Source organism: Elephantulus edwardii, unplaced genomic scaffold (genome assembly GCF_000299155.1).
Source record: "Elephantulus edwardii isolate Elephantulus edwardi_28Jun2011 unplaced genomic scaffold, EleEdw1.0 scaffold00263, whole genome shotgun sequence".
Classification (NCBI taxonomy): domain Eukaryota; kingdom Metazoa; phylum Chordata; class Mammalia; order Macroscelidea; family Macroscelididae; genus Elephantulus; species Elephantulus edwardii.
Window position 1 is genome coordinate 3,621,928 of NW_006400013.1, and position 25,537 is coordinate 3,647,464.

The 25,537-nt window shown below is 48.0% G+C and overlaps 1 protein-coding gene and 1 pseudogene across 1 annotated transcript; both read right to left on the bottom strand.

Moving 5' to 3' along the window:
- Positions 1 to 5,733: 5,733 nt before the first annotated feature.
- Positions 5,734 to 6,531, bottom strand: LOC102867257 (annotated as a pseudogene).
- Positions 6,532 to 15,467: 8,936 nt separating this feature from the next.
- On the bottom strand, positions 15,468 to 22,262 carry PIF1 (PIF1 5'-to-3' DNA helicase). Its single transcript, XM_006899635.1, has 12 exons — positions 21,702 to 22,262; positions 20,781 to 20,913; positions 20,575 to 20,700; positions 20,319 to 20,472; positions 20,108 to 20,222; positions 19,924 to 20,030; positions 18,427 to 18,566; positions 17,922 to 18,028; positions 17,138 to 17,225; positions 16,877 to 17,022; positions 15,743 to 15,934; positions 15,468 to 15,527 (listed from the first exon to the last, which is right to left on the bottom strand). The coding sequence occupies exons 1-12, from the start codon at positions 22,260 to 22,262 to the stop codon at positions 15,468 to 15,470; spliced, it is 1,929 nt and encodes a 642-aa protein (XP_006899697.1).
- Positions 22,263 to 25,537: the final 3,275 nt, after the last annotated feature.

Sequence of the window (25,537 nt, forward strand, 5' to 3'; positions counted from 1 at the left end):
AAAAAAATTTGAAATCTAGAGAAATTCCATCTTATTCCTCCCCAGCACCCCTATAGGAAGGACCCTTCCCTCCCCCTGGACTGTACACGCAATTTCAATGCTGTCTACGTGCTGTGCTGCCTGGTCAGTTGGCATCCCTCACAATAAGTGCCTGTTCGTTTCTTGGGACCAGTTACTTTCTTTATTTCCCTCCCCCATCTAACTCCAGTGAAGTTATCTCTTAAGGGAGACAAAGGACAGTGGGAAGAAGCCCACACCCCCAGCTGATCCTCAGCAAGTTCTCCAGGGCCCATCACACAGGATGCATGGAGCTGCACATGGAAACATAGGAAGGAAAAGGCTTCCAGCCCTGTGTGAATTCGACATCAGAGATGGAAAAGGATCCTTCTAGAAGGATCCTTAGAAGGACCTTCTAAGAGCATTAGGCTTTCTAGGAGGGAAATGGGACTTTACACCTTTCCTTAGAGAACCCAGACAAATATTCTGGATAAAGGAGAAGGGGGTGTGATAGTGGCATGAGTGTCCCCAGTATGTGTCCATGGACAGAAAGAGGTTGTAATGGCCATTTGGCAGTTGAGAAAACTGAGGTCAAGGGGCTTGCCCAGCATCTGTGATAGCAGGAACTGAGGTGAATCATTCTGAGGGAGACAAAGTGGAGCCAGGAAGATTATCAGGAGATAGTGTGAGAGACAGTCTAACAGGAGGGAAGGGAGGGGATGCCAGAGGCAATGCAGAGGCTGGGGAAGGGGGTGGGGTGAGGTCAGCCAGCTGAGACAGCCCCAGGCTACAGCAGGAGCTGGAAACAGACTTGGGATCTGGACTGGCCAAAGGGGAGTGCCCGGCTGAGCTGGAAAGTATCTAAGAGGTTGTTTATGCAATCTGCCCATTTTACCACAGGAAACTGAGGCTCAAAGAAGGAAAAGGGTATGCCCCGGAGCACAAAAGAGGTTAATCGCCAGACAACAACTCCAGTAACACCAGCCTTACACAGCTTCCCCGCTCACACAAGGACAGTGTAAGGACTGTATTTCCCCCATAGCTCATTCCCCACCCCAAGTCATCAAGTACCACTCCACCCCACCCCTGCTGGATTATTGGGTTATTAGAATTCCAGTCTGGAGCGCTCAGGTCTGTCTCCTGATGGGACAGCCTCAGGCTCTGTGCTTTGGAAGATGATTTGGGACCACCAAGTTCCCCAAGATGCCCCACCAGGGAAGAATCAAATCAAGCTGGGGTTGAAGGGGGACTCAGGCCCTGAGGAAGTGCTTCTCCCCTCCTACTCCATTCCATCCCAGTGATGGATGGGGTGGGCTCCCCTCCCCATCCCTGCTGGGGCTCACATGGCTGCAAGTGCCGCTGGTCCCGAGGAGGCTACATGATCTGTAAAGGAGGAGGCTACATGATCTGTAAAGGATCCTGACCGTCTCCTTTTGAACCCCGGGAGGGAGTCTCAGTCATGTGAGGACCACAGGCCTATTAGTGAGGCTGAGATGGAGACTGGGGAGGTGGCCACCTGGAAGCAGGCCCACTGGGAGAAGATGGAGCGAGAAGGGAGCTGGCGAGGGAAGGCTCAGGGTGGGGAACCTGAATTTCTGGGGAGCTGGCGAGGGAAGGCTCAGGGTGGGGGCCCTGAATTTCTGGGGAGCTGAAACCTAGTGGGTCTCCCAGCTGCAGGTAGTCAGTTGGGAAGGTAGCCCAAGCCTGGCTTCTTTGTGGAGGTGAGAGGAATACCCTCTTTCAGATGTTAAGTTTCTGAGTGTGAACCAAGTGATTCTGGAGACCAGCTTGAGTCAAGGATCCAGGAGGTGGGGAAGGACAGGTCTGGTGTTGGGCTTGGAGGAAAGGCGGGTGGAGGGATTTGAAGACTCTGTCTGGGGCTGTGTAGGCTGAGGAAGGTACATGGTGGGAGATTTGATAAGAGTATTGTTTGTGTCACAACCAGGCACAAGAAGACTGGAAGAGAGGGAGGAAAGAATTCAGTTTGGAGCTCACCAGCTTTTGATTTTGGACGCTCTGGTGGTAATGAGCTGCACTGCCAACCTAAAGGCAGGTGGTTTGAATCCACCAGCTGCTCCAGAGGAGGAAAATGGCCAATCTCCTTCCATGCAGTTTACAGCCTCTGAAACCTCCCTGGAGGCCCAGCTGTGAATCAGTTCAGACTACACACACACCACCTAGATTTTAGACCCTTTTACTTGCTAGCTGGGTGGCTCTGAGGAGGTTCCTCTGCCTCTCTGAGCCTTGGGTTATGGAACCAGATAGCAGCTGCATTTCACCTTTTGTCCTGGCTCCTGTGAGATCAGAAGTCAATCCTGGGCCAGGCCCTCTCACTGCACTCATAGTTCTTGCTCACCTGTGCATGCTGCCCTCCCTGTCCCCAAATAGTATTCATCCTTTGTTCCTCATCCCCCGAAGGGCAGCTTGTACCTCTCTGGGCAGGTCCCCCACCCTCTGAAGGAGTCTGAGCCAATCCAGGGGCAATGTAGTGAGGGAGTCAGCTAGGACGCTGGGATAGAAGTGCAAGGACCCTCTGGGACTCATGTGGATGTCCCTTCCCCATCTCCTGGATCCTTGACCCAAGTTTGCCCCATTGCCATCCCACCCTTTGCCCACTCAATGTTAGGTTATTTGGTTTTTGGGTCCCCTTCCATAAGCACAGGCTGTTTGCCTTCTCTACGACACGAAGTGAACATTGTTTAAAAGGAGATCACGAGATTTGCCTTAAATAGGCATGGAGTGCGGTGGTAGGACTATTGGAGGAAGAAGGAGGGGGGAGGAGGCTGCATGTCAGGGAGAATTAGGCCTGAAAGAAAACCAACCTCCCAGGGGTGTGCACAGCCCTTCACAGTTACCAAGCACAATCCCAGTCCACAGTGAGTCCCCACCAGCCAGTCAGGCAGGCAGAGGTTATTCCCACTGTCGCCCCAGAGAGTTGACCTGTGCTGGTTCCCAACTAGGTGGTAGCGGCTTGACCGTAAGGAGTTGTGCTGACACACAACCCACCAGCTGCTCTGTAGCACAAAGACACTAGTGCAATTTACTGTCTCAGAAAATATGCTGGAGGCTCCGCTATGAGTCAACAAGAGCTCCTAACTGGCAACTGAGGCCAGATATCAGGTATTTCTGTTCCAGCCCCTAGGGGCCGGGCAGGGTGGGGCTATGGATGCCTCAGGGCATCCAAGAGGCAAGGATCCCAGCAGATGGGACCTTCTACTGGTACTTGCTCCCATGTCTCCTACACTTTTCCCTCCTGGCCCCAGGTTGCCCTGCCCACCAGCCCCATATTGTAATGGGGACGCCCTCCTCACCCAGCACGTTCCCAGGTTCTACTTACTGAACCCAACACCATTGAGGGAGGGGTGCGAGGGGTACCCTTGGGGCAGACATTGGACTGGAGGCCCAGAAGACCCGACCGAGATAGGGTTGAAGCTAAAGGTGGGAGCTGGAGCCCAGGTGAAGAGTATGAGGAGATGGAGGTGGGCTGGCTGTCCCCTTAACCCTGCAGGACCAGTCTGGCACCTGGGGTTTTCCTATTCAGGGTCTCCTTCCAGGCCTAAGGACTCCAAGCAGTTTATGTCTCAGCAGGTGATACTCTTGGAATCATTCAGAACAGTTTTAAGTGGGTTTTGAAGGGGGTGCGGTCAGAAGCAATATGCTAGATCTCTTTTTCTGGTGAAGGCCTCCAGACACTGAGGCTCTCCCATTTACAAGCGTGTGGCCTCTGCCCACCTTCTCTTCTGTAAACGAAGTCTAAGGACTCTCCTCAGGGTTGTCAGCGACACCTCCTGCAGAAGGCTGTGAGGAGAGGGTGGTTGTGGGACAAAACCACCAAAGGGCTAGGAACTTCCACCTCCCCACAGTGGGTGGGCCCAGTGAGGCTCACCGGACTTTGTGAAAGACAATATTCATTATGCCTGTTTATTCTCTTTGTTATTACCCAGAGGCCACACAAAAGGGTGGAGGGGAGACTAGGAGGGGGCAGGGTGGTCTTTTCAGGTAATGGTAATGAAGGCAAATAAGAGCTGACTTGAGCTGTCTGGCCCCACTCCTGCTCTTTATGGTCAAAACTTCTTTAACTGCTGCTGTTACCTCATTCCACGAATGATGAAACCAGGCTCCAGAGATTTAGGCAAGATGTCCTAGGCCTCGAGGTCAGGAAATAGTGATGCTTGTATTTAAATTCAGGAATCTGGCTGGCTTCAGGGCCCTCTTGCTAAATTTGAAAACAAAACTAAAACTACACATATCCCCAAAACAAAAGAATCCTGGGAATAAGTAGGGGGAACTTGAGACCCCACTTTGCAGTGTCACCCTGGGCAAATCAAAGATCAGTTTTGGAGATTAGCGGTCTCTTATAAAATGGTGGTGGGTGAAGCTGGGGAGGGTGGGGTCCTATCATCTTCTCAGGATGATCATAAAAAAACTTAGCAGGCTAATGAATGCAAACTGTGGTCAACAGCTAATGTGTAGGAGGTCCCTTCAGAGGTGACCACAATGCAGAGTGACTCAATGAACCACAGATCTGAGCCTTGCCTATCCTGGGCCTGCTCAAAGCCCGTGTTGCAGGCACTCTGTCAGTCCACCCTTTTTCTGGCTCTTCCTCTGTCGCCGGCCTTTCTCAGCATGTCTTTTTTCCGAGGATTGACCACTGTGACTGTATACCCAAAGAATGTGAGACAAGGTTTCACCATCCTTGCCTCTGAGGAACACCCTGATTGCACTTCCTCCAAGACAGATTACAGACTTGTTCTTTTGAAAGATTTCAGAAATTAGCTCTTGCTTACTATACAGTTGGGAGGGGAGGAAGGGGGCCAGAGAACTAACATCATCTCAGGGTTACTGTAAAAAACAAACAAGTGGAATAAGAATTCAAATCATGGTCAACAGATAAAAGCTTAACAGCCTCCCCTCTCTGTCTTCTCTGTACTAGGAGCAGCTTTCCTGCCACAGCCCCTCATCCCCTGAAAATGTATACCTGCACCAAGTTTGTCTCCACTCCTTCCCCGGTCAGGAGTGCCTCTCAGCTGCTGAGCCCTCTGCTGTCTGCAGTGATACTCAAACAACTAGAGCCACTGAAAGATGGGAATTTCAGCTGCTTGGCAGCCCACGTTCCTGTTCTTTGATTTCATTTATCCCTAGTCACAGCTTCCAAACCAGCACTATCTTAAGGGATATTGACACAGCAGCCAAGTATGGGGTGTTTTTTGTTGTTGTTGTTGTTGTCATTCTTTTTTTTTTAATTAATTCTTAATTTCAATGGAAATTTACAGAAACGTTGGATTTCCATTCACTCATTGTTGCACTTTTCTCTCCTCTCAACTCTTCCCCCCCCAGTACACTACCCTCTTGGAAAAGTAAATGAAAAATTCCTTTATTGTTTTTTTTTTTTCACCAGCAGATCAAACAATTTTATTGCATAGTTGTCTTTTAAAACCACAAAGACACTATGTTTTGCATATAAAAAGAGTAGTACAGTTATCTTATACTTTCTAGAAAATGATTCCATAGACCTTTTCAAAACCAAAATAAAGTAAAACAAAAAACAAACCATGAACCCCACTATATAGTTTCAATTACGTTTCCCGGAAAAAAAATTCTCATCTGGACTGATTCCTAAAACATATCATTCTACCACTCGGCCATTTCTTGGTTCAATGTAGGGATTACTGTCATTCAGTTTTATACTCCTGCATTCTTACAAAGTTGATATTACATATGTAGACTAGTTATCACTTAATGTTCCATGGGTTCGTCAGCTTTCTCTGCAGGTTCATCAGAAGGTTGAGCAGGCTGGGCCTTTCTCTGTGGTCTTTCTTCAAGACCTTCAAGGAACGGAGACACGTCATCGTCATCATAGATCGTAAACTCCAGGTCCTTACCAACAATGCCAATGGAAACATTCTTTGGAGTTAGGTCCTGCTCAGCAGGAAGAGTCTCTCTTAAGGCACGAAGACCATGTTTAACCAGTTCATTCAAATTGCACTCCATAAACTCAGACATATATCTCTCCAAGTATGTACAAGCTGATTGAGAGCGAGCACCAATGGACATAGCTCTACAGTCGAAATAGTTAGCAGATGGACAGGTCTGGAAAATGTGAGGGCCCATATCATCATATCCAGCAATGAGCAGTCCCACACCATATGGTCTCTGACCATAACGCTGTGTTGGTATCTGGGTCTTACTTCCGATTAGAGATACAAGACGAGACACAGGAAGAGGTCTGTCAAAAACAAATCTTGAATCCAAACACTCTTGGCGCATGAAGTTACATAGTAGTCTAGCATCAGCAGTAAGCCCCGCAATTGAAATTCCAATATGGTTGTCAACATGAAGGATTTTTTTCTGGTGAGCTGCAAGCTCTGACTGTGCCCTCTTTAATGCAACCAATACTGCATGGGTTTTTTATTTCAAACCAACTGTGGCTGAACCTTGTTTAACAGCTTCCATTGCATATTCAATTTGATGAATTCTGCCCTGAGGACTCCAAACAGTGACATCATTGTCATATTGGTTGCGAAACATGGTTTCGGATAGGGATTCGCTGCAGCCTCCAGCAAAGATGCAGATCAAGTAACGGGGACCTCCTTCATTGTTTTACAATCCCTCTGCCCAGGTCCACTCCACTATATGCTCTGGACTCCTGTCATGACAAAAATACCTAATCACGTATCCTTTTTAAACCGTTTTCTCCCTCATCTGTTTCAATGCAGTATACATTACTTAACCCATCTTTCTCAGTTTCTCCCCAACCCCAAGGTCAGTCCTGTTTTACAACAGTGCCACCATGCAGTATTTGTCCTTTTGTGACTGAGATACTTCACTCAGTATAATGTCCTCCAGAGTCACCCATTTTGAATAATATTGCATGAGTTCCTTGTTTTTCAATGCAGCGTAGTATTCCATTGTGTGAATATACCACAGCTTCTCTATCCATTCGTTTGTTGATGGGCACTTAGGTTCCTTCCAACTCCTTGCTATTGTGAACAAAGCCACGATAAACATGGTGTGCATATATCTGCTTGGGTGTCAGTTATGGTCTCTTTGGGGTATATTCCCAGTAGTGGAATTGCTGGGTCAAATGGTATCTCTATTTGCAACTTTTTGAGAAAGCGCCATACCGCCTTCCACAGTGGTTGCACCAGCAACCAAGTTTATTGGGGCTGGAGCTGACACGGTTGGAGTGGCTGGCTCTGGAGCTGGGATTGGGACTGTGTTTGGGAAGCCTCGTCATTGGTTATGCCAGAAACCCATCTCTGAAGCAGCAGCTCTTCTCCTACGCCATTCTGGGCTTTGCCCTCTCAGAGGCCATGGGGCTCTTTTGCCTGATGGTGGCCTTTCTGATCCTTTTTTGCCATGTGAGGGAGCCATCTCCACCTCCCATAGTTTGTTGGATTTCTCTACCCGATGTGTTCCTTTCCCTATAACTCCCCAGGCAGCCTGGGGAAAGTGATTGGCTCAGGGTTTGACTGAGAAAAGATAAATAAATACTGTTAATAAGATTTTTTATTTAATTTTTTTTTTAAAAAAAAAGCTTCTTAACAAAGGAGCTTCCTCCCCTGCAGATCCCTCCCTCTCCAATTCCAGAAGTTTGTGTGGCCAGCTGTGTGCTCAGGTGCACGGGCTGGGTTTTGGGAGGAACTGTATGACCACTTGGCACCACCTAGTGGTTGGTGGTGGTAGGCAAGCAGGAAGACCTGGTTACTCTTGACACAGTGGACATAACGCAAAATACACAGCGACCTCAGGAAGAATGGGGCCTATCCAGCCAAGTCTTGCTGTGATGGCGGAGTGGGGCTTTCGTTCTACCAGCCCCACCATGAGCCCCTTAAGGTCTCCTCCTCTTTTTTCATCTTATTCCTTTTTAGACAGCTCTGTGAAGACCATCCAAGTAAAGGACACAGGTTCTAGTCCCAGCTCTGCCAAGGAATAATTTTCCCTTCAAAAGGGGAGACATCATTCCTTCCCTAGTGCCCAGGGATCTGTAACAAGTATTGTTTCACTTGTCTAACACTGTATCAAGGTCGTGTGTGTGTGTGTGTGTGTGTGTGTGTGAGAACCGTCAAATAAGATCTGACTGGTACAGGAGGCGATTGCCCCTCCTTCTCCGGCAGAGCATCTGGTGGTATCAAGGCCTTTTTAATCTCATGAGGACAGAGACATCTGAGCAGGGAGCTACCAAGAAAGTCCTCTCATTCTGAGGGTGATGGGGGAGGCTGACTCCTAGATTGTTCATTACCCTGAATTCGGATCACCAGGGAAGATGAAAAGGGTGCACGGGGCTAGGAAGACCGAAAGCAGAGAGAGGAGCTCTTGCTCTGAAGGAGAGTGGTTTTTGTTATAAAAATTTTTATTTTAATTGTCATTTTAACAAAAGTTTACAGAAAAGTTAGATTTTCATTCAGTCAATGTTGCACATTTTTACCGCCTCCTTCCTTTCCCCCTGCTCAAGGTCATTTTTGTTGTTGTCGTTGTTTTAAATATTCATTCATGTAGCAAAATTACCTCCCTCCCCCTAGTACTCTATGCAATGTATCTTTTATTCTGGGCTGTTGTATGAAGGAGAGTGTTTTAAGAGTAGAAGGTGGTTGTCCTGTACTAGAGAGTCCGAAGTGACTCATAGCCAATCACTCCTGTGGTTCACAGAGGCAGTAAATCCCATGGGAGGAGACTGTCCCTCCTTTTCCCTCAGAGCAGCTGGTGGATTCCAGCCTCTTGGAGATTGCAGCACTTCTTACCGAGAGAACTCGAACACCAGTTATGGTAAGCTCGTCCTTGCCCACCTCCCCTGACTGCCTCCCACTGGGAAGTGGCCCAGCTGTGCTGAGTCTTCCTTTTCTTGTTTATAACTCTGCCCCCACTTTGGGCTCACTTTAAGCTCCCAAGGGAAGGCCATATGAGTTCGGTTTACCATGGGGTTCCCAGTAAACACCTGGCATGTTAGAGGCTCTTGATCAATATTTGTGGAATAAATGAGTGAACACATAAGGTGGGCAAGTACCCCTATATCCCAGCAAGACATCATGAGATCAGAGATACCTTTTTTGTTTTCTATACATAACCCTTCACACCTGCCCCACTGTTGACCCCATGGCAGTGAGTGTATGTCTGACTCCCTGGCATAATGGTTGAGTCCTGGGCTGCTAAAAAAAGTTCAGCAGCTCCAATTTCCCAGCCATATCAAAGAAGAAAGGTAAGTCAGTCTGCTTCTATAAAGATTTATAAACTTAGAAACCCGATGTCCCCCTTTGTCTTCTTCTTGTGTATCCTCGAGTGGGAACAAATGTGTAGCTGACATTCCAGTAGGTTCTCAGAGGAAGTAAATCACACGGGAGGAAATTGCTCATCTTTCTCCCACTGAACAGATGGTAGATTTGAATAGCATGCCTTTGGGTTGGCAGTGCAACTCCTTACCACTAGGCTATCAGAGAACCCTATAAGTTAACCTGGCTCCATACACAGTCCCTAGACATGTGGGTCCAAGGCTCAGCCACATTTGTCTGAAGTTCTCCGCCCCTCCTGAGCCTTAGTTTTCCTCCATTTTAAAAGACATAATTCTTGGCAAGTTTTGGCACAGATTCAACTCAATATTTTTTGTCCAATATCCATCTTGATGCCTAACTTGACCTGCAAGCTCTCAATAAATGTTGCAATGATTATTTTTAAAGTTTTGAGCATTTTGGGGTTTTTTTAAAGTCAATGAATCAAAGCAACATGAAATTTCCTACATACTTGACTAGCAAGATAATCTCCTACCCCACTCCACCCTGTCTTTCAGGGGGAACACAGCTGCCTTTCTTGAGGGCCCTCTGGAAAGAGAGCAGTATGGCAGGACTTTGAGGTGCCCAGTAGCTCTGTAAAGACAGCAGGTCCTTCAGTTTCCATATAAGACCAGGGAAAACTGCAATCTGTTCCTGGGTGAGGAGGGATTGGTGGGAGCAGTGGAGGTGCCTCGGGGGAGTGTCTTAGGTGGGGAAGGAGGAGTTTTCAAAAAGACAGGAATTCCAGGAGAGGACACAGAATTAAGGCCTCGCTGAGACCTCCACGCAGCCTCACTCTTGCGTGTGATGAGTATTCACCTCCTGCACTGAGTCCTCTTTTACCTTGACAGCATGCTCAGCCCCTGGCTGGGGCTTCAGGACCCACTTCGTTTGGATCTGGCCTGAGGGATGGAGCAGAAGGTGCAGAATTCCTTCTCCTGGTGGCCATGCTCAGTGTCCAGTGGTGGCTATCCAGTCTGGATGGCTGCTCCCAGGTCTACTCCTACCAATGATGTTAACGTTCTGGATTTCCACTTGTTCTCATGCCTGGTTTTCTAGATTCAAGTCAGTTCAAGTCAGTTCTGCAAGCTAACCCTAAAAACTGCAGCCCTCAGTAACCCTTTGAACCTGGAACTAAAATCATCCCTGTGGCTCGACTTTCAGCCAAATAGTACAGGTACCCACAAGGCAAGCAGTAGCACCAGGGAGGTATTCAACCCTAGAACAGTCAGACACACAGACAGTATTTGCCTTGGGAGAAAGCATAGAGGGCAAGAAAGGAGAAAATAGAAGGTTGAAGGGAAATGTGAATCACTGGGAGCAAGTGGGAAGATGCATTACCTGTGAGGACTGTAAATGAATATCGTAAAACAAAGTCTGAGGGAGCTTTCCTGGCCTAATGGTAGGAAGCCGCGCTGCAATCCTGAAGTCACATGGTTCGAGGCCATCAGCTGCTCTGCGGGAGAAGGATGGGCAATCTCCTCCCGTGCAATTAATTGCCTCTGAAAACTCGCTGGAGGGCCAGCTATGGGTCATGGGTCAGTTCATAACAACAGTTGGGAGCTCTGGTGGCCTAGTGACAAGAAGTGACAATTAATTGCCTCTGAAAACTCGCTGGAGGGCCAGCTATGGGTCATGGGTCAGTTCATAACAATTAGTTGGGAGCTCTGGTGGCCTAGTGACAAGAAGCGTCATTGCAGCCCTGAAGTGACATGGTTCGAGTTCAAGGCCACCAGCTGCTACACAAGAAATAGAATTGTAAAAGAAAACCACAAAAAACAAAAACAAACCCGAAAAAAAAGCTCCAAAAACAAACACAAAGTCTGTATGAATGATTGAATGGAAAACTGATTGTTCTATAAACTTCCACTCAAAGTACACTTTAAAAAAATTCTGCTAACTAGCCTTCTGTTATCTTTCTTTCCTGCTTTGCTATCTTGGATCTGTTTCTACCTTTCTCATCCAAGAACCCCAAAGGGTGCAGAGCTATTAGGATGAGTGTGATCTTGTTTTAAACTACTGTGCTGGACTGGTTGGTTTGGCTCCCAAACTGTGTTTTACTAAAGTGAAGGAAAAAGTGAAAAAGCCAGGTGTAACCAGAATGGAAGTCCCCAGAGCATGGGGCCTGTGTGTGACGAGTTCACAGCCAGAATCCAGGCTGCATCTGTGGATTGAAAGGTCTCATTGCTGCCCACTTGAGCGACATCATCATGGTGAGCTTTTAAGAGTGTCTCCCATTCACAGAAAAGAGATTGTGCTTCAGGAAAACTATGCATTCTTTAGTGTTAGGAGTGAGTGGTGACAAGAGACAGGTAAGCATCCGCCAGTGTCCATGTCCTGGGCTGGCATCTCTCTGAGCCACTGCATCTTCCTGTCAAAGGAGCCAGTGGAGGAACCAGACAGGACAGTGTTCTGCTGACCTCACGTGATACCCGCTCACTGACGTCCAGAGATCCTGACTCATGGTGGTTTTGTAGCATGATGTAGATCTGCCCCATTGGGTTCCCAAGGTTGTAAATTTTTATTAGACTCCCATCTTTCTCCCATGCAATGGCTGCTGAATTTGAACCACTGACCTTTCGATTGGTTGACTAGACACTTTAAACACTATGCCATCAGAACTCCTTGTGATGATTGTTGTTGTTGTTACGTGCTGTTGAGTTAGAACCAACTCATAGCTGACTGACCCTCCAGTAGGTTTTCAGAGGCATTAAATCGCACACTGGAGATTGTCCATCTTTCTCCCTCAAGACAGGAGGTGGATTTGTATCGTTTGCCTTTGGGCTGGCAATGCAACTCCTTACCACTCCACCAGAGCTCTCTCTCGTAGGGATAATAAATGGTAAATGAAACACATAAATAGCAATGACTGATCCAGAGCCTGCTGTATAAAGGGCCCATCTGCCAATAATTTCCTGTGACACAAACAATGACCACCTGTGTTTTTGTTGGTGAGGAAACCCTCTCAAAGAGGTGATATAGCAAACCTTCATCACATAGCAGGTGAGTGGCAAAAGGAAAATGGAACCCCAGGTGGATTTTCTGAGATTCAACCACAGGTCAAATTCTCCACAAGCTCTTGCCCTGTCTCCTCTAGGAGGTTCACAGGCAGGGTCTGAGAACCGGATTTTCTGACCCACCACAGCACTGGGTCCCACAGCATGCACCATTCATCCAGACACTCCCTGCACACTCACGTCTGGGGCCTCTGCTAATATCCTAAAGAAGACAGTCCTGACTTCATACACCCAGATTTCAAGATCTCTAACACCACACCTGGACTTCTGCTAGTATTCTCTCTTCCTTCACGAATGGTGATTTCCATTTCCCTCAGAAAATTGTCCTTTTTATTTATCAAATATACCTGTTGTGCCAGGGCATAGTTCCACAGTAACTGGCATCTACCACCCACCTTTGGTGCCTTTCCACTCAAGAGACTGAGAACCTGAGCAGTTCTAGCTAGCCTGAGGGGGCCTGCACAATCTCCAATAGGCTTTGTGTGTGGTAAATATGTGGTTAACAAAACATTTGCTAGTTCAACAACCTTCACGTGCACAAATTCTATGACATGGAGTATGTTCATCGAGTTCAACTACTGTCATCTCTAAATACTCCACATCATTCTCCTTCATTGCCAAAGAGGCACTGGAACTCACAGAGACACAATAGGCCAGAGAACTGCCTCAAGGCCTACCTAAGGCTGTGAACCTTTGTGGAAACCAACTGTCATACATCTTTTTTTTCTGAGGAGCAGCTTCCATTTATTGGTTGAATGCTTAAGCACTGTGTCACCAGGGCTTACCCCATCCCTTTTGTTGTCATTAGATGCCATCCAGTGGACTATAATGTGTAACCCTATGAACAACTGATCTGAACCTTGCCCCATCCTCATCATTTCCGATAATGCTAGAGCCCATTGTTACAGTCACTGTGTCGATCTATCCTGTGGAGAGTCCTCTGTTCTTTGACCCTCCACCATTGCAGCATGATGTCTTTTTCCAAGCTCTCCTGACAACATGCTCAGAATATGGGCCTCCTAACTTGTCTTCCTTTCCCCCCCTTCCTGCTTACTCCTGACAATTGCTTTAATAAACTTTGATCTCCATATGCTTGTATATTCTAGATATTACATATGCATTGAATCATAATCATATTTGCTCTTTTGCTATGGGTTTATTTCACACAATATGTTTGTAAGAATCATCCATGTTGTAGCATGTGTTAGAGCCTCATTTCTCTTTATGGCTGGGTAGTATACCATTGTATGTAGATACCTTTTAAAAAAGAATATTTTTTTTAAAAGTCCCAAACACATTTTCTTGTGTTTTAGGTAAAAGTTCAGACACCAAGTTAGATCCCCATTTAATAATTTTTATACAATTTGTCGATGACAATGGTTACAATCCTCACAATGCATCAGCATTCTCATTGTTACCATTGTTCTGTTCCATCAATCTAGCGTCCCTCACCCTCCTTACCTGCTCTTTGCTTTGTAGAAAATGCTATTTGATCACATAGTTGTGTTTAAGGGAGCACATTCACATCATTGTTTAGTGAATGACATTATTTTATAAACCAGTCTGTTATTTGACTGAAAGGTGGCCTTTGGAAGTTAGTACCACGTTTATTTTATCCACTCATCATTTGTTCCTGCCTTTTGACTACTATGGTCAGAGCTGCAATGATCATAGGTGTACAAGTTTCTATTTGCATTCCTGGTAAGAAGTTGTGCTGCCACAAGGCACAAAGTTTGAATCCCCCAGCTGCTCCACAAGAGAAAGATGGGCTATCTCCTCCCATGCAGTTTTCTGTCTCAGAAAACCCACTGAAGGGTCAGCTATGAATTAGTTCTAATTTAAAGGCATAGAACAACATATCTATAAGTGGAGTGGCTAGATCATGTGGTAATTCTGCTTAACTATCGGAGGAACCACCAAACTTCATAGCAGCTGTACCATCTTGCGATCCCTCAGCAGTGCACAGGGATTCCAATTTTTCCACATCATCCTCCTCCATCAGGCTTTTTGGTAGCCTGATGTTAGTTTGTGGATGATCCCTTCTTCCAGGCTGGAGCTTTGACAAGGCCCAACCATTTCAGTGGAGGTACCAGCATTTCTCTAACGTTGTCAGGCTGTTTGCTGTCCCAAACATGTGAATTCTCTAGCGTGTCCTGGTCTGACTATTGGGCAATGTGATCCACCTTGTCATTTTACGGTTAGTCAGCAACCTCAGCTAACTCAGCTTCCCAAACAACCACTGGTCCAAACAAATCCTCACATTAGGATGTAATCTCAGCTAGCGTGTCGTAAACAAGTGACTGTGTGAACGTGCACAAGTGAGAGAGACGGGGTGAGAGCAAGCAAGCAGGAGCAGGCCTTCCTGGGATGGGCATTTCAGGCCTCAGGCAGAGCTCCTCTTCCAAAGAAAGCAAAAAACCCCACAGTTCTACACAATTCACTAGTTTATTTGTCATAAATAAATACAAATACTCCCTTCCACCTCAGGGCAGCGTAACACATGGCTACAGTTTTGTTGTATATGTTCTCTGGTTAAACCTAGGAGGTCTTGCCTAAGCTATGCTAGGCTCAGCCTAGCTGGGGAGACACTCTCGAGTTCCAGTCTCTGGTCTAAGCCTTGTGATGAACTATTGTGAATGGTACTGTTTTTCTTTTTTTGGTACTGTTTTTCTTAGTTCTGGCTCTATATTCTCTTTGTCACTGTAGAGAAATCCAACTGATTTTTGTATGTTGATCTTGTATCCTGCTACTTTGTTGAATTCTGGTCTAGGCCTGTACCTGGCCTGATTCCTCTCCAGTCACCTATCTACAGAGGCCTGTGAATAATATTACCAGCCCCTGCCTGGGCTGCCTCTCTCCTCTGCCGTCCAAATGGAACATCCTATAGAACTCCATGGCCCTAAGGCCAGCACTCGCAGACAGCTTTGTCCTCTGACACTAGGTCCTGCCATGGGCTTATTCCCTGTGTGTACAGTGAGGGATACTCTTGGCCTTGGAAGCAGCTCATCCATAGGGCAAAGAGGAAGAACAGGTAACTGGCAAATAGGAGGAAGTGTTCTCCCTTCAATCCTGCCAAGACACAAAACCCCCAAAGGAACACTGGCCATGCTCCCAAGTAATCCCCTAGGGTCCTTCCCACCAGGGAGCTGGAAGATGGCAATACACCCTTGTCTTCTCTTTGCAGCTGAGCTCAGAAGTTCGGGTCCACATTCTCGTCTGAGATAGCCTCATCATCATCAACTGGGGACTCCTGGATCAGAATCAGAGAAGCAGGTCATAGGCGGCAGTGTTCCTCAGTGCCACAGCTTGAGGCCAGCATCTCCTTCTCCTCCCCACCCTATCCCCAACAGAGCCAGCAGAGCACTCTGTGGTTCCCTCACCCCAGAATCCCACTGGGCTTCCCTCTGTCCTAGCTCCCAGCCCACCCACAGCCCCACGCCCCACCACCGAGTGACTCCTTATTACCAGACTGACTCCCCTGTCCCGCCTCAGGGTAGCGTAGAAGTGCAGCACGCGGGGGTCACAGCACACCACCGTGGGATCAAAGTCTAGCACACGCAGGCCCTGCAGGCTGCGGGCCCGGGACAGCGCCACATAGGCCTGGCCACTGGCAAACACACGAGCCAGAGAGATCTCCACACAGTCCAGGGACATGCCCTGGAGGATGGAGGGACAGAGATGGAACTAGCTCCTTGTGCTCAAGAGCCTGACTCTACTTCCACTGGTCCCACCACAGCCCCTGGGTCTTTGCCCCATCTACAAATGCTCGAGACAGAGGATGGACTGTCAGCTGTTAGGTGTCTGAGTAGGAGAGGGGGATCCTACAGATCTGAGACATAAGAGTGCGTAAAAAAAGAGCTGAAACATTGGGCCAGAATCCTGACTTTTCCACTCACAAGCTGTGTGACCTTGGAAAGTTAGTTAGCCTCTCTGAGCCTCAGTTCCCTCCTCTATAAAACGAGAATGAACATGTATACCTTATCATGTAGTTGTTTGTGGTTTTTTAAAAAATTATTTTAATTTATTTTTTATTTTATTATTTTTGAGTGTGTATCATCAAATCAGATCTGACTGGTACAGGAGAAGATTGCCCCTCCTTCTCCAGTGGAGTTCAAACCGCACACCTTTGGGATTGCACCACAACTTTTTGCCACTAGGCCACCAGAGCTCCCTACCTCATATAGTTTTAGGAATTAAATTTAAAGATGGCAGTGGGGAGGTGCATGTGTTTGGGAATGTCAGAGAAGGAGGCAGGGAGGGAACTATACTAAAGGAAGATTTGGTCTACTCCTTGTGTGGAATTTTCTATCCAGAGCAAACTCAGTTCTCATAAAGGCCCTTTTTTTTAAGATTTTATTTATTTATTTTCTTGTTGTATGCCATCGAATCAGGTCCAACTGGCACAGGGGGAAGTTACCTCTCCTTCTCCAGCAGAGCATCTGGTGGGTTCGAACTGCATGTCTTTGGGATTGCAATGCAGTTTCTTGCCACTAGGCCACCAGAGCTCCCTAAAGCTTTTAAGTTCCACCGTCAATACATCCTAGGCCTGGCAGGTCCACCTTCTGGCCTGCTCTAACCTTATCTCTCACAGGGGCTCACCTGACTCTTGTGGATGGATATTGCCCAGGCCAGCTGGAGAGGCAGCTGCTGCCGGCTAAGGAGCTGGCCCCCAGGGGCCTGCACTGTCCAGCGGTCAGCACGGATGACTTCGGTGATGCCGCACAGGAATCTCACCTGTGGCAACCCTGGGGGAGGCATGGAAATGTCCAAGCTTTTATCTCTGAGTCCTGCTTCAAGGCTCAGAAGTGGGCAGCATTGCCTTTCCCTTCCCACTGCCACTGCCCCCCAAACATCACTTACCTCTCCCTTCGGCTTCAAACCCAACAACCACTCCTCGGGCTCCATTCACCAGGCCCTGAGACACAGCTAAGTTCTTCACTAGCATCACCTGCCAGTGAAAAATAAATGGAGGTGAGGGAAAGAGCTGAGCCTCATCTCCAGGAGCCAATGCTCTGAGAGGCTGGAGCACAGGGGTGACTCCCTGTCCTTAGCTCTGCCACCAGCTGGCTGGAACCTCTGGAGAAGCTGCCATATTTTCCTAGGTCAGTTTTCACCTTGCTTAAAAGAGGATAACATCTGTTCATTGTGCCTTAGAAGGAAGCAGGAAAGGTCAATGAGGTAACAGACATCACAGTGCTTTGAACATCTAAGATCTGTACAGGGTATATAGGGGTAGCCCTCAGGTCTAAAGCTGGGGGCTCTCTCCCAGTCACACTGTACCTGCTTTTCTCCCATCAGATACCCTTTGCAACCCAAGGAAAGTCTCCCATCCCACCCACCACACACACATCTGTCAGGTACCTGACAGAAGACGCCCGGTGGGATAAGTATTCATTCTCTATTTTGCAGATGATGAAATTGAACTTCAGCAAAAGAAATGGTATTCTTCAAAGCAACACTACTTAGAGCTCCAGGGAGCAGGGAAGGGCAATGGAAAGCTTAAGACAGGACCGCAGGTGGAGGAGAGGGAGTTTTGGCATGGTCAGGACCAGGCTGGAGAGCTGTCTGGACAGAAGGCAAGGAGCAGGGAGGGCCACACAGGACAGCCCAAGTCCACAGGGTCCAGGCTCTGCATTCCACTCACCTGGGCCCCCAATTTTAGCTGAAGGAGCCGACTTGCAGGACACTGAGTGTCCAGGGTCCGGGCCTGCTCAGGGTCACTGTCCATAGCCTCAAAGCTGTGCACCTCACCTGAGAAAAGAGAAAAACTGATGATAAATCACTAACTTGTGACTCAGTGTCCCAAAATACTTGTTAAAAGAGGTGTGGAGGAAGAGGAGAAAGGCCAGGAAAGGGCTCTGTGGGGGCAGCTCAGGCCTAGTTGGGGCTTTGGGGTCAGAAGTCTGGGTTCAAGTCTGAGTCCTAATGCTTACTAAGTGATCTAGACCACCTCACTGTGGTTGCATTCTGCAAAAGCAAAGGCCTTTAAGGCCACTGAGTTTGACTTTTATGAAGTTAAGATCCAGTATTTATGACTACTGAAGATGAGGACACAGTAATCCAAATGACCCTTGGGGTGGATATACAGTGGCCCCTGTCTACCTGATGGCTTTCCCAACAGTCCCTGCCCCACCCTGATCCCTGCCCACCTGGCAGCTCCTGCAGCCGCCTCTCGTTGGTGAGGGCCACGTCATCCTGGTGAGTGCAGAGCCTTGTGGCCACGATCCCGTCTCGCCCCACTTTGTGGGCAGCTGTGGCCCGGAGTTGGCGGGTTATCTCATCTGAGCACCTATGGGGACGAGGCTGTCAGGGCAGAGCCCACCTGAGCACCAGAGAGGCTGGGGAGGGTAGTCATATGATCAGTAGGCCATGAGTCAGGTGTTGGGCTGGAGAAGACAAGAAGGCAAGATTTGCTAACCCCAAGGCTGGCTAATTTGTTCCTTCTCCACTTGGATTCTAGACATGGGGAGTGAGCATGGGAGAAGGAAGGATAGGGTTGTGTTTGTGGGAGCTAACCACATTCCCAGCCCATGAGCTCCTGAGGAAGTTGGCGGGGAAACTCAAGCCAGAGATTCAGAAGAGCTAGACAAGGTGCTGGTACAGATCAGCTTCCAGGGTATAATCCTCCAGTTCCTGACCTGCTGCCTTGGGAGGAAAAATCCAGCTTGTCTTTCCACTCCCCTCCCGATTCTGGATATCACAGCAGCTAGATAGGATGCTTGGGGACATATGTACCTGCTCTGCCACTGAGTCCTCCTCTCATCCCCTGCATGTGCTCCTTCTTGCCTCCTGGATCTGCACTGGGAGTTCTGTACCATCCCCAACTGGACCTGCTATTTCCTTTCCATTCTTACAATATAGAGGTCATGGCATTCTGGCTTTTTGTCCTGGTCATAGAGGCACAGTGTTTAAAGCATTGCTCACCTCCCCACTAAGTAGTCCCTTAGACTCTATAAGTAAAAAGAACTTGGCTGTTGGGGTCAAGACTTAGGTTCAAATCCCAACTCTACCACTTACTAACTGTGACTCTGGGAAGTTTAGTTACTTTACCTCTTTGAACTTTAGTTTCTGCCTCTGCTAAATGAGAGTATTAACCTCTCTATGATGTGTCTAGGGAGCTCTGGTGGCCTAGTGGTAAGGAGTTGTGCTGTCAAACCAAAGACACACAGTTTGAATCCACCTACTGCTCTGTGGGAGAGAGATAGGCAATCTCCTTCTGTACAGTTTATAGCCTCTGAAAACCCACTGGAGAGTCAGCTATGAGTTGATTCCACCGTGCTAGCATACAGCAGCAACAACATTATGTGTCTAGAGAACTTGACCCAGACCCTAAGGAGTTGTGCTGCTAACCCAAAGGTTTGAATCCATCAGCAGCTGTATGGAAGATGGGCAATCTCCTCCCATGTGATTTACAGCCTCAGGAACCTGCTAAAGGGTCGGTTATGAGTCAGTTCTGATTCAACAGTAATAAGAGAGTTATAGACACATCTTGTATGTCTATCTGTTCATTCTTCTCTTGTCCTATAAGACTCTTCTATACAGAATGTCCTCTCAAGGACAAGCATATTTCCCCCCTTCCCAGCGTCCCACCTGAACCCCCCTTGAATTCTCATCCTATAGTTTTGTCCCTCTCCACCAACGCCCACCTGCCCAGCCTCACAGCCTGCAGCAGGGAGATGAAGGTCTTGTCCGCCTGTCTCCACACCTCAGTCAGCTCCAGGGTCACTGGGATACACTTTCTCCAGCTCTTGGCCTGGAGGGGTAGGGTGGGTCAAGGAGCAGAGCAGATCTCTACAGTGGTCAGAGGTGGGGCCAGAAGGTGACTGGTACCTGAAAACAGAACTTTGGCGGCTGGGAGCCCTTGGTTACAGGAGGCAGTTGTAGGAAGTCCCCACAGATGATGAGCTGGATGCCTCCAAAGGGCCTGTTCTGCTGCCGGACAGCTCTGTGAAGAGAGAAGGGGTGATTCGGGGCTCAAGTGGACAGGTTGTTCAGGCCAAGACCAATAGACCATTTCACTGTCCTCACTGGATATACTGACCTGGCCACGGCCTCCAACTTATCAAATAAGTCCGCCTCCACCATGGAGATTTCGTCGATGACCAGCCGCTGACAGTTCAGCCAGCCCTGCCGCACACCTGGTCGTTGGGCCAGGGCTACACACTGCGCCAGAGGAGCCTGGCCTGAGCCAATGCCTGTGAGTGACACCATTCAGTTTGGACTGAGAGCCTCAGCCACCTTGAACTCCTCTCACCTTCCCACAGGCTGTGTTTGCTCCTACCTCAACTCCCACTTACCTGCAAAGGCATGGAGCGTGGTACCTCCAATGTGACAGGCTGCCACTCCAGTGCTTGCAGTGGCTACGGTGCCTGTGGGGGGCAGGGAGCCCAGGATACGCTTCAGCAGGTATGACTTCCCTGTACCTGGGTAGAAGACAGAGTCAGAGCCTTTTTCTGCTTTCCCATCTCCCCTGCTCCCATAACCCTTTTCTGTTCCCTACTACCTGCACTCCCAGTGAAGAAAATGCTCTGGCCTTTCACGACGGCCCTCAGCACAGCAGCTTGCTCTTCAGAAAGCTGTGGCTTGCTGGGGGGCAAGCTCAGCTTCTTCACAGCCAAGGGTCGCCTTGGGACTTCCTAGTGGGGAAATTAGAGCTATTTCAGGGTCCTCCCTTCATGGCCTGGGTTCACTGCAAGGCCTGGTATTTTTTGTCTCTCTGCTGGCATCACTCCTTAGTGCTATGAAGTGACAGGTTTGTGACAGGTAAGTAGGTAAGAAGAAAGACTGGGTTAGAGGGCAAGAAAGATTAGAGAAATCCAGGGGAGCTGCAGGAAGGTCCAGACCCACCCTGGGGGGCTTTAGACCTAGACCCCAATAGTTACTGCAAAGATTTCCAGATGGACAAAGGCTGGGCTCCCTTCATAGCACCAAAGCCGACACCTTCACTAGTTCTCTTTTGCTTCCTCTCCTTTTTTTTTTCTCCTTTTCTGCTTAATCTCAAATCCCTGTGCGCTGGCACATTTGCCTCAGTTCACAAACACCCTAGACTCCGTCTACTTCATTTTATTGGACCTCTCAGCTGCGCCTTACACTGCTGACCATATTTCACTTTTGCCAGAAGCTCCCCTTCTCATGAGCTCTTATCCTTCCCTTTTTCTTTCTATGCCTCCTTTTCTGTTTTCTCTTTGCATGTGGGTATTCTCCAGGGCTCAGATCTGCCTTTTCCTCCTCTGATTTACCCAGTCTCAGAGATTAAACTATTAAAAAACCACATGCACAATTTCCACACTCCTGTCATTCACAGATGTCTGGTAGATGTCTCCTTTCAGATAATCAGCAATCTTAATTACCACCACCATCTCTTTCCAGATCTGGGCCTCCTCACACATTCACTTAAAAAGTAACCCTCCTTTCCTGTCCTCACCTGATTGTGCTCTGGGCTAGTCCTGAGCTTCTTTGACAGCTTCACTGGTATGGTGTCTGGGGCACGGGTGGCAGCTGCTCGCCGCAGCTCCTCTGTCTGCACCGGGCTGATGGTGACAAAGTCGCGGGGACGAGGACCGAGCAGCTGCGCGCGGGCAGGGGGAGGCCCAGGTCCCGGGGAAGTGGCCAGCTTGAGGCGCAGAGTGCGTAGGAAGCGGCGCAGGCGATCTGGCGGGCAGTCGGAGAGCAACAACTGCACCGCACCTATACCGAGACTGGGAGCGCCAGCGGCGGGGAGACGCAGTGCGCTGCGCCCCTCCGCGGCGAAGCGCGTGAAGAGGCGCGCGGCGCGCAGCGGGAAGCAGCGCGGACGTCCGGCGGACCCCGGCGCCTGCAGCCGCAGCAGTAGCTCCCGGCGCTCGTTGCGACCCAGACTCAGTTCTGCAGTCCGCAAGGCCTGTCGCTTTCGGGGCTGCCCTCCGGGGCTCAGTTCTTCCACCGCCACGCGGCAGTGTAGCTCCGCATCTTCACATTCTGCTGCTGTCTCCATACCTGACAGCATCGCCGCCGCACGTCTGCGGAGGGACCAGAGCACAAGGATCTTGGCTGGCTCAGGGAGCTTATTGGGTTATATAGAAGCAGTGTCCGGACATAATTGGAGACACATGGGATTATGAAAGCCGTTAGCCGTAAAAGAGCTCTGTGATTATTTGAAAAATTAACTCTCAGAAATAGTCCCAACAAATTCTGGAGCCGCAGGGGATGTCACGTTCAGATAATTGGGGAGATCATGGCTGCTTCGTAGGGACCAGAGGGCTGTGCATGGAGTGTATCCTTGCAGAGAGAGGCTACTAAGAGGAACCTCAGGGTTGTCTCTCCCAGATGTTGGGGAATTGCACGGGGAGCAATGGGGAGAAGACTAACATGTAATAAATGCCTCTATCTTTGCTGATACGTGACTTGGTCTCATTATTTCCCCTGAGGATAAGTAAAAATTAATGCTTGCTCTTCTTAGCCCCCAACAGCTGGTAAGCGCTTCTCACCTGCACTGTAGGGGTGGGGTGCGGTGCTCCTTCTATGTGTCCATTAATATGCACCCTCCCGGCAAAGATTCTAGCCCTTTGAAGTAGTCAGATTCTCTATCTCTCACCTCAGGGTGTGGGTGGACACTCACTCTCTTGCGCTGGCACACTTGGATGAACAAGCGGACCAGAGCCGGTCAGGAAGAGACTGCAGAGCTAGGAACTTTCAAATACTTGGGATAGAATATTACCCTATCATCAGACGGAGCTTTAAATTCTTCAGCCAATCAGAGGTAGGGGCATGTCAATAGGCGTGCCTCTCAGCTACAGCTCGAGCCGAACCAATCACAGGCAAGAGGAAGGGGTGGGTTATTGTGACGGGAGCATACTAACTGCAGTGAGCAAAAGGGAGGGATGGTCTAGGGATGAGCACAAATGATCAAATGAAACATGGCTCTGAAGATTTATTTTCAGAATCATCTTTCCACTGCTTTCCCACCTCTCACCTCTCACCTTGGCCTCCTCTCTCCTCGAACTCGCAGGCATTATGGAGACTTGGTTGTGTTAAGAGCTCCCTTCAGTCTCACCCCTGTTTTTGCTCTGAGGCCACCCAACTCTTTCCACTATGCTCTAACCGGTGTAAAAACTTATTTTGTTGACTACGCAAAGGCATGTGATTGTGTGGATCATAACAAATTAGGGCAATATTGAGAAGAATAGGAATCTTAGATCTCAATCGTGCTCATGTGAAACCTATATCTAGAACGAGATGTAGTTATCTGAACAGAAGAAGGTTTAAAATTAGGAAAGATGTATCCTTTCTACATACCTATTCTATGCTGAGCAAATAATTTGAGAAATTGGACTATATGAAGAAGAACGTGGCATCAAGATTGGAAAAAGACTCATTTAAGAACCTACATTATGCAGCTGGCACAATCTTGCTAACAAAAAGTGAAGGAGATTTAAATTTCTGGTTGTATGGCCTTCAACATGGATTACAATTCAACATCAAAACAAAAATCTTCACCACTAGACCAATAAGTAATATCATGATTGCTGTTGTTGTTAGATGCCATTGAGTTGACTAGGACTAATATGACCCTGTGAATTTTGCCTTATCCTCTACCCTTATAATCAAGCCTGCTGTGGTAGTCACTCTGTTAAATCATTTTGTGGAGGATCTTCTCTTTCACTGATTCTCTGCCTTTTCCAGCATGGTCTCTCTCTCTAAAGATTGGTCGCACCTGAACATACGCTAGCCTTGTCTCCTCCAAGGAGCAATCTGGTTGCACTTACTTAAAAACAGATTGTTGTGGAGTTCTGATGGCACGTGACAAAGAAAAGGAGAAACAACGGTCATGCCAAAAAGGGCCGCGGCCACGTGCAGCCTATTCACTGAACAAACTGTGCCCGGTGTGTGACCAAAGATAAGGCAATTAAGAAGTTCGTAATTCGTAGGAGGGGTTGAGGCCCTTTGTAAGGTGGTATAGCACTGGTCTGTACAGCGTTGCTGCACAGAGGTAACTCGTGGTTGCTGTGATGCTGAAGACTGTGGCAGTAATGTGCCAATCGTGGTAACGGATACCCATGGTGGACAGTGTTGGCTGGAGCTTCCCGCCGTTCATAGGGTCGCTATGAGTTGTATACGACTTGATGGCATCAAACAACAACAACAACAAAAATTTGTAGTAGTGGCAGCTGCCACCAGGAACATTTCTGAAGCGAGTGTTTTCGATGCATATGTACTTCTAAAACTCAGTGTGAAACTGCACTACTGTGTGAGTTGTGCCATTCAGAGCAAGATGGTGAGGAACTGTTCTCGTGAAGCCGGAAAGGACCGAACACCTTCACCTAGATTTAAACCTGCAAGTGCTGCCCCACGACCACCACCAAAGCCCATGTAAGGATTTGATTCCTTAAAAGGCTGAAGAAAAGAGAAAAAAAAAAGGCTGAAGAAAAAACTCGTCTGAAAATAAAATGAAAATTACACTTAAAAAAAAAACCAGAAACAGATTGTTGTTGCTAAGTGCTGTGGAATTGGAATAGACCCACAGCCACCCTCCAGTGGGTTTTCAGAATCGGTAAATGGCATAAAAAGAGCTTGCCCATCTTTCTCCTGTAGAGCAGCTAGTTGATTAAAATTGTGTGCTTTTGCATTGGCAGTGCAACACCTTACCACTACGCTCCCACACTCCCATCAAAACAGATAGATGGAGGGGGAAAAAATTAAGCTGTCAATGATTTAATTTTACTTGGATCCATAGTCAGTCAGCACCCATGGTAGTGGCTGTCAAGAAATTAAGACATGTTGCATTGGGAAAAATCTACTGTCAAAGACCTCTCCCAAAGGCTGAAGAGCAAGGATATCAGTTTAAAAACTAAGGTGTGCCTGATCCAAACTGTGATCTTTTCAATTGCTTCCCATGCATTTGAAAATTGGGCAATGTGCCCAGCCATTGGTGTCAGTGTACCAAGCCGCTGATTACACCACCAGAACTCCCTAATAGCTTCCCTCCAGCGGATTTTCAGAAGCTGTAAATTGCACAGGAGGAGATTGTTCATGATTCTCCCACAAGCAGTTGGGGATTCAAATTGTGTGCTTTTGGAGTGGTAGCACAACTCTTTAAAAAAAAATATTTTTACTGGTTTACTTAAAACAAAAAAAAGAAAATTGGGCAATGAATAAGGGTAACAGAAGAAGAATCTATGCCTTTGAATTGCAGTGTTATCAAAGAGCACTAAGTATGACATGGACCACCAAAAGAAAAAAACAACAACAACAAGTCTGTCTTGGAGGTTGCTCCTTGGAGGC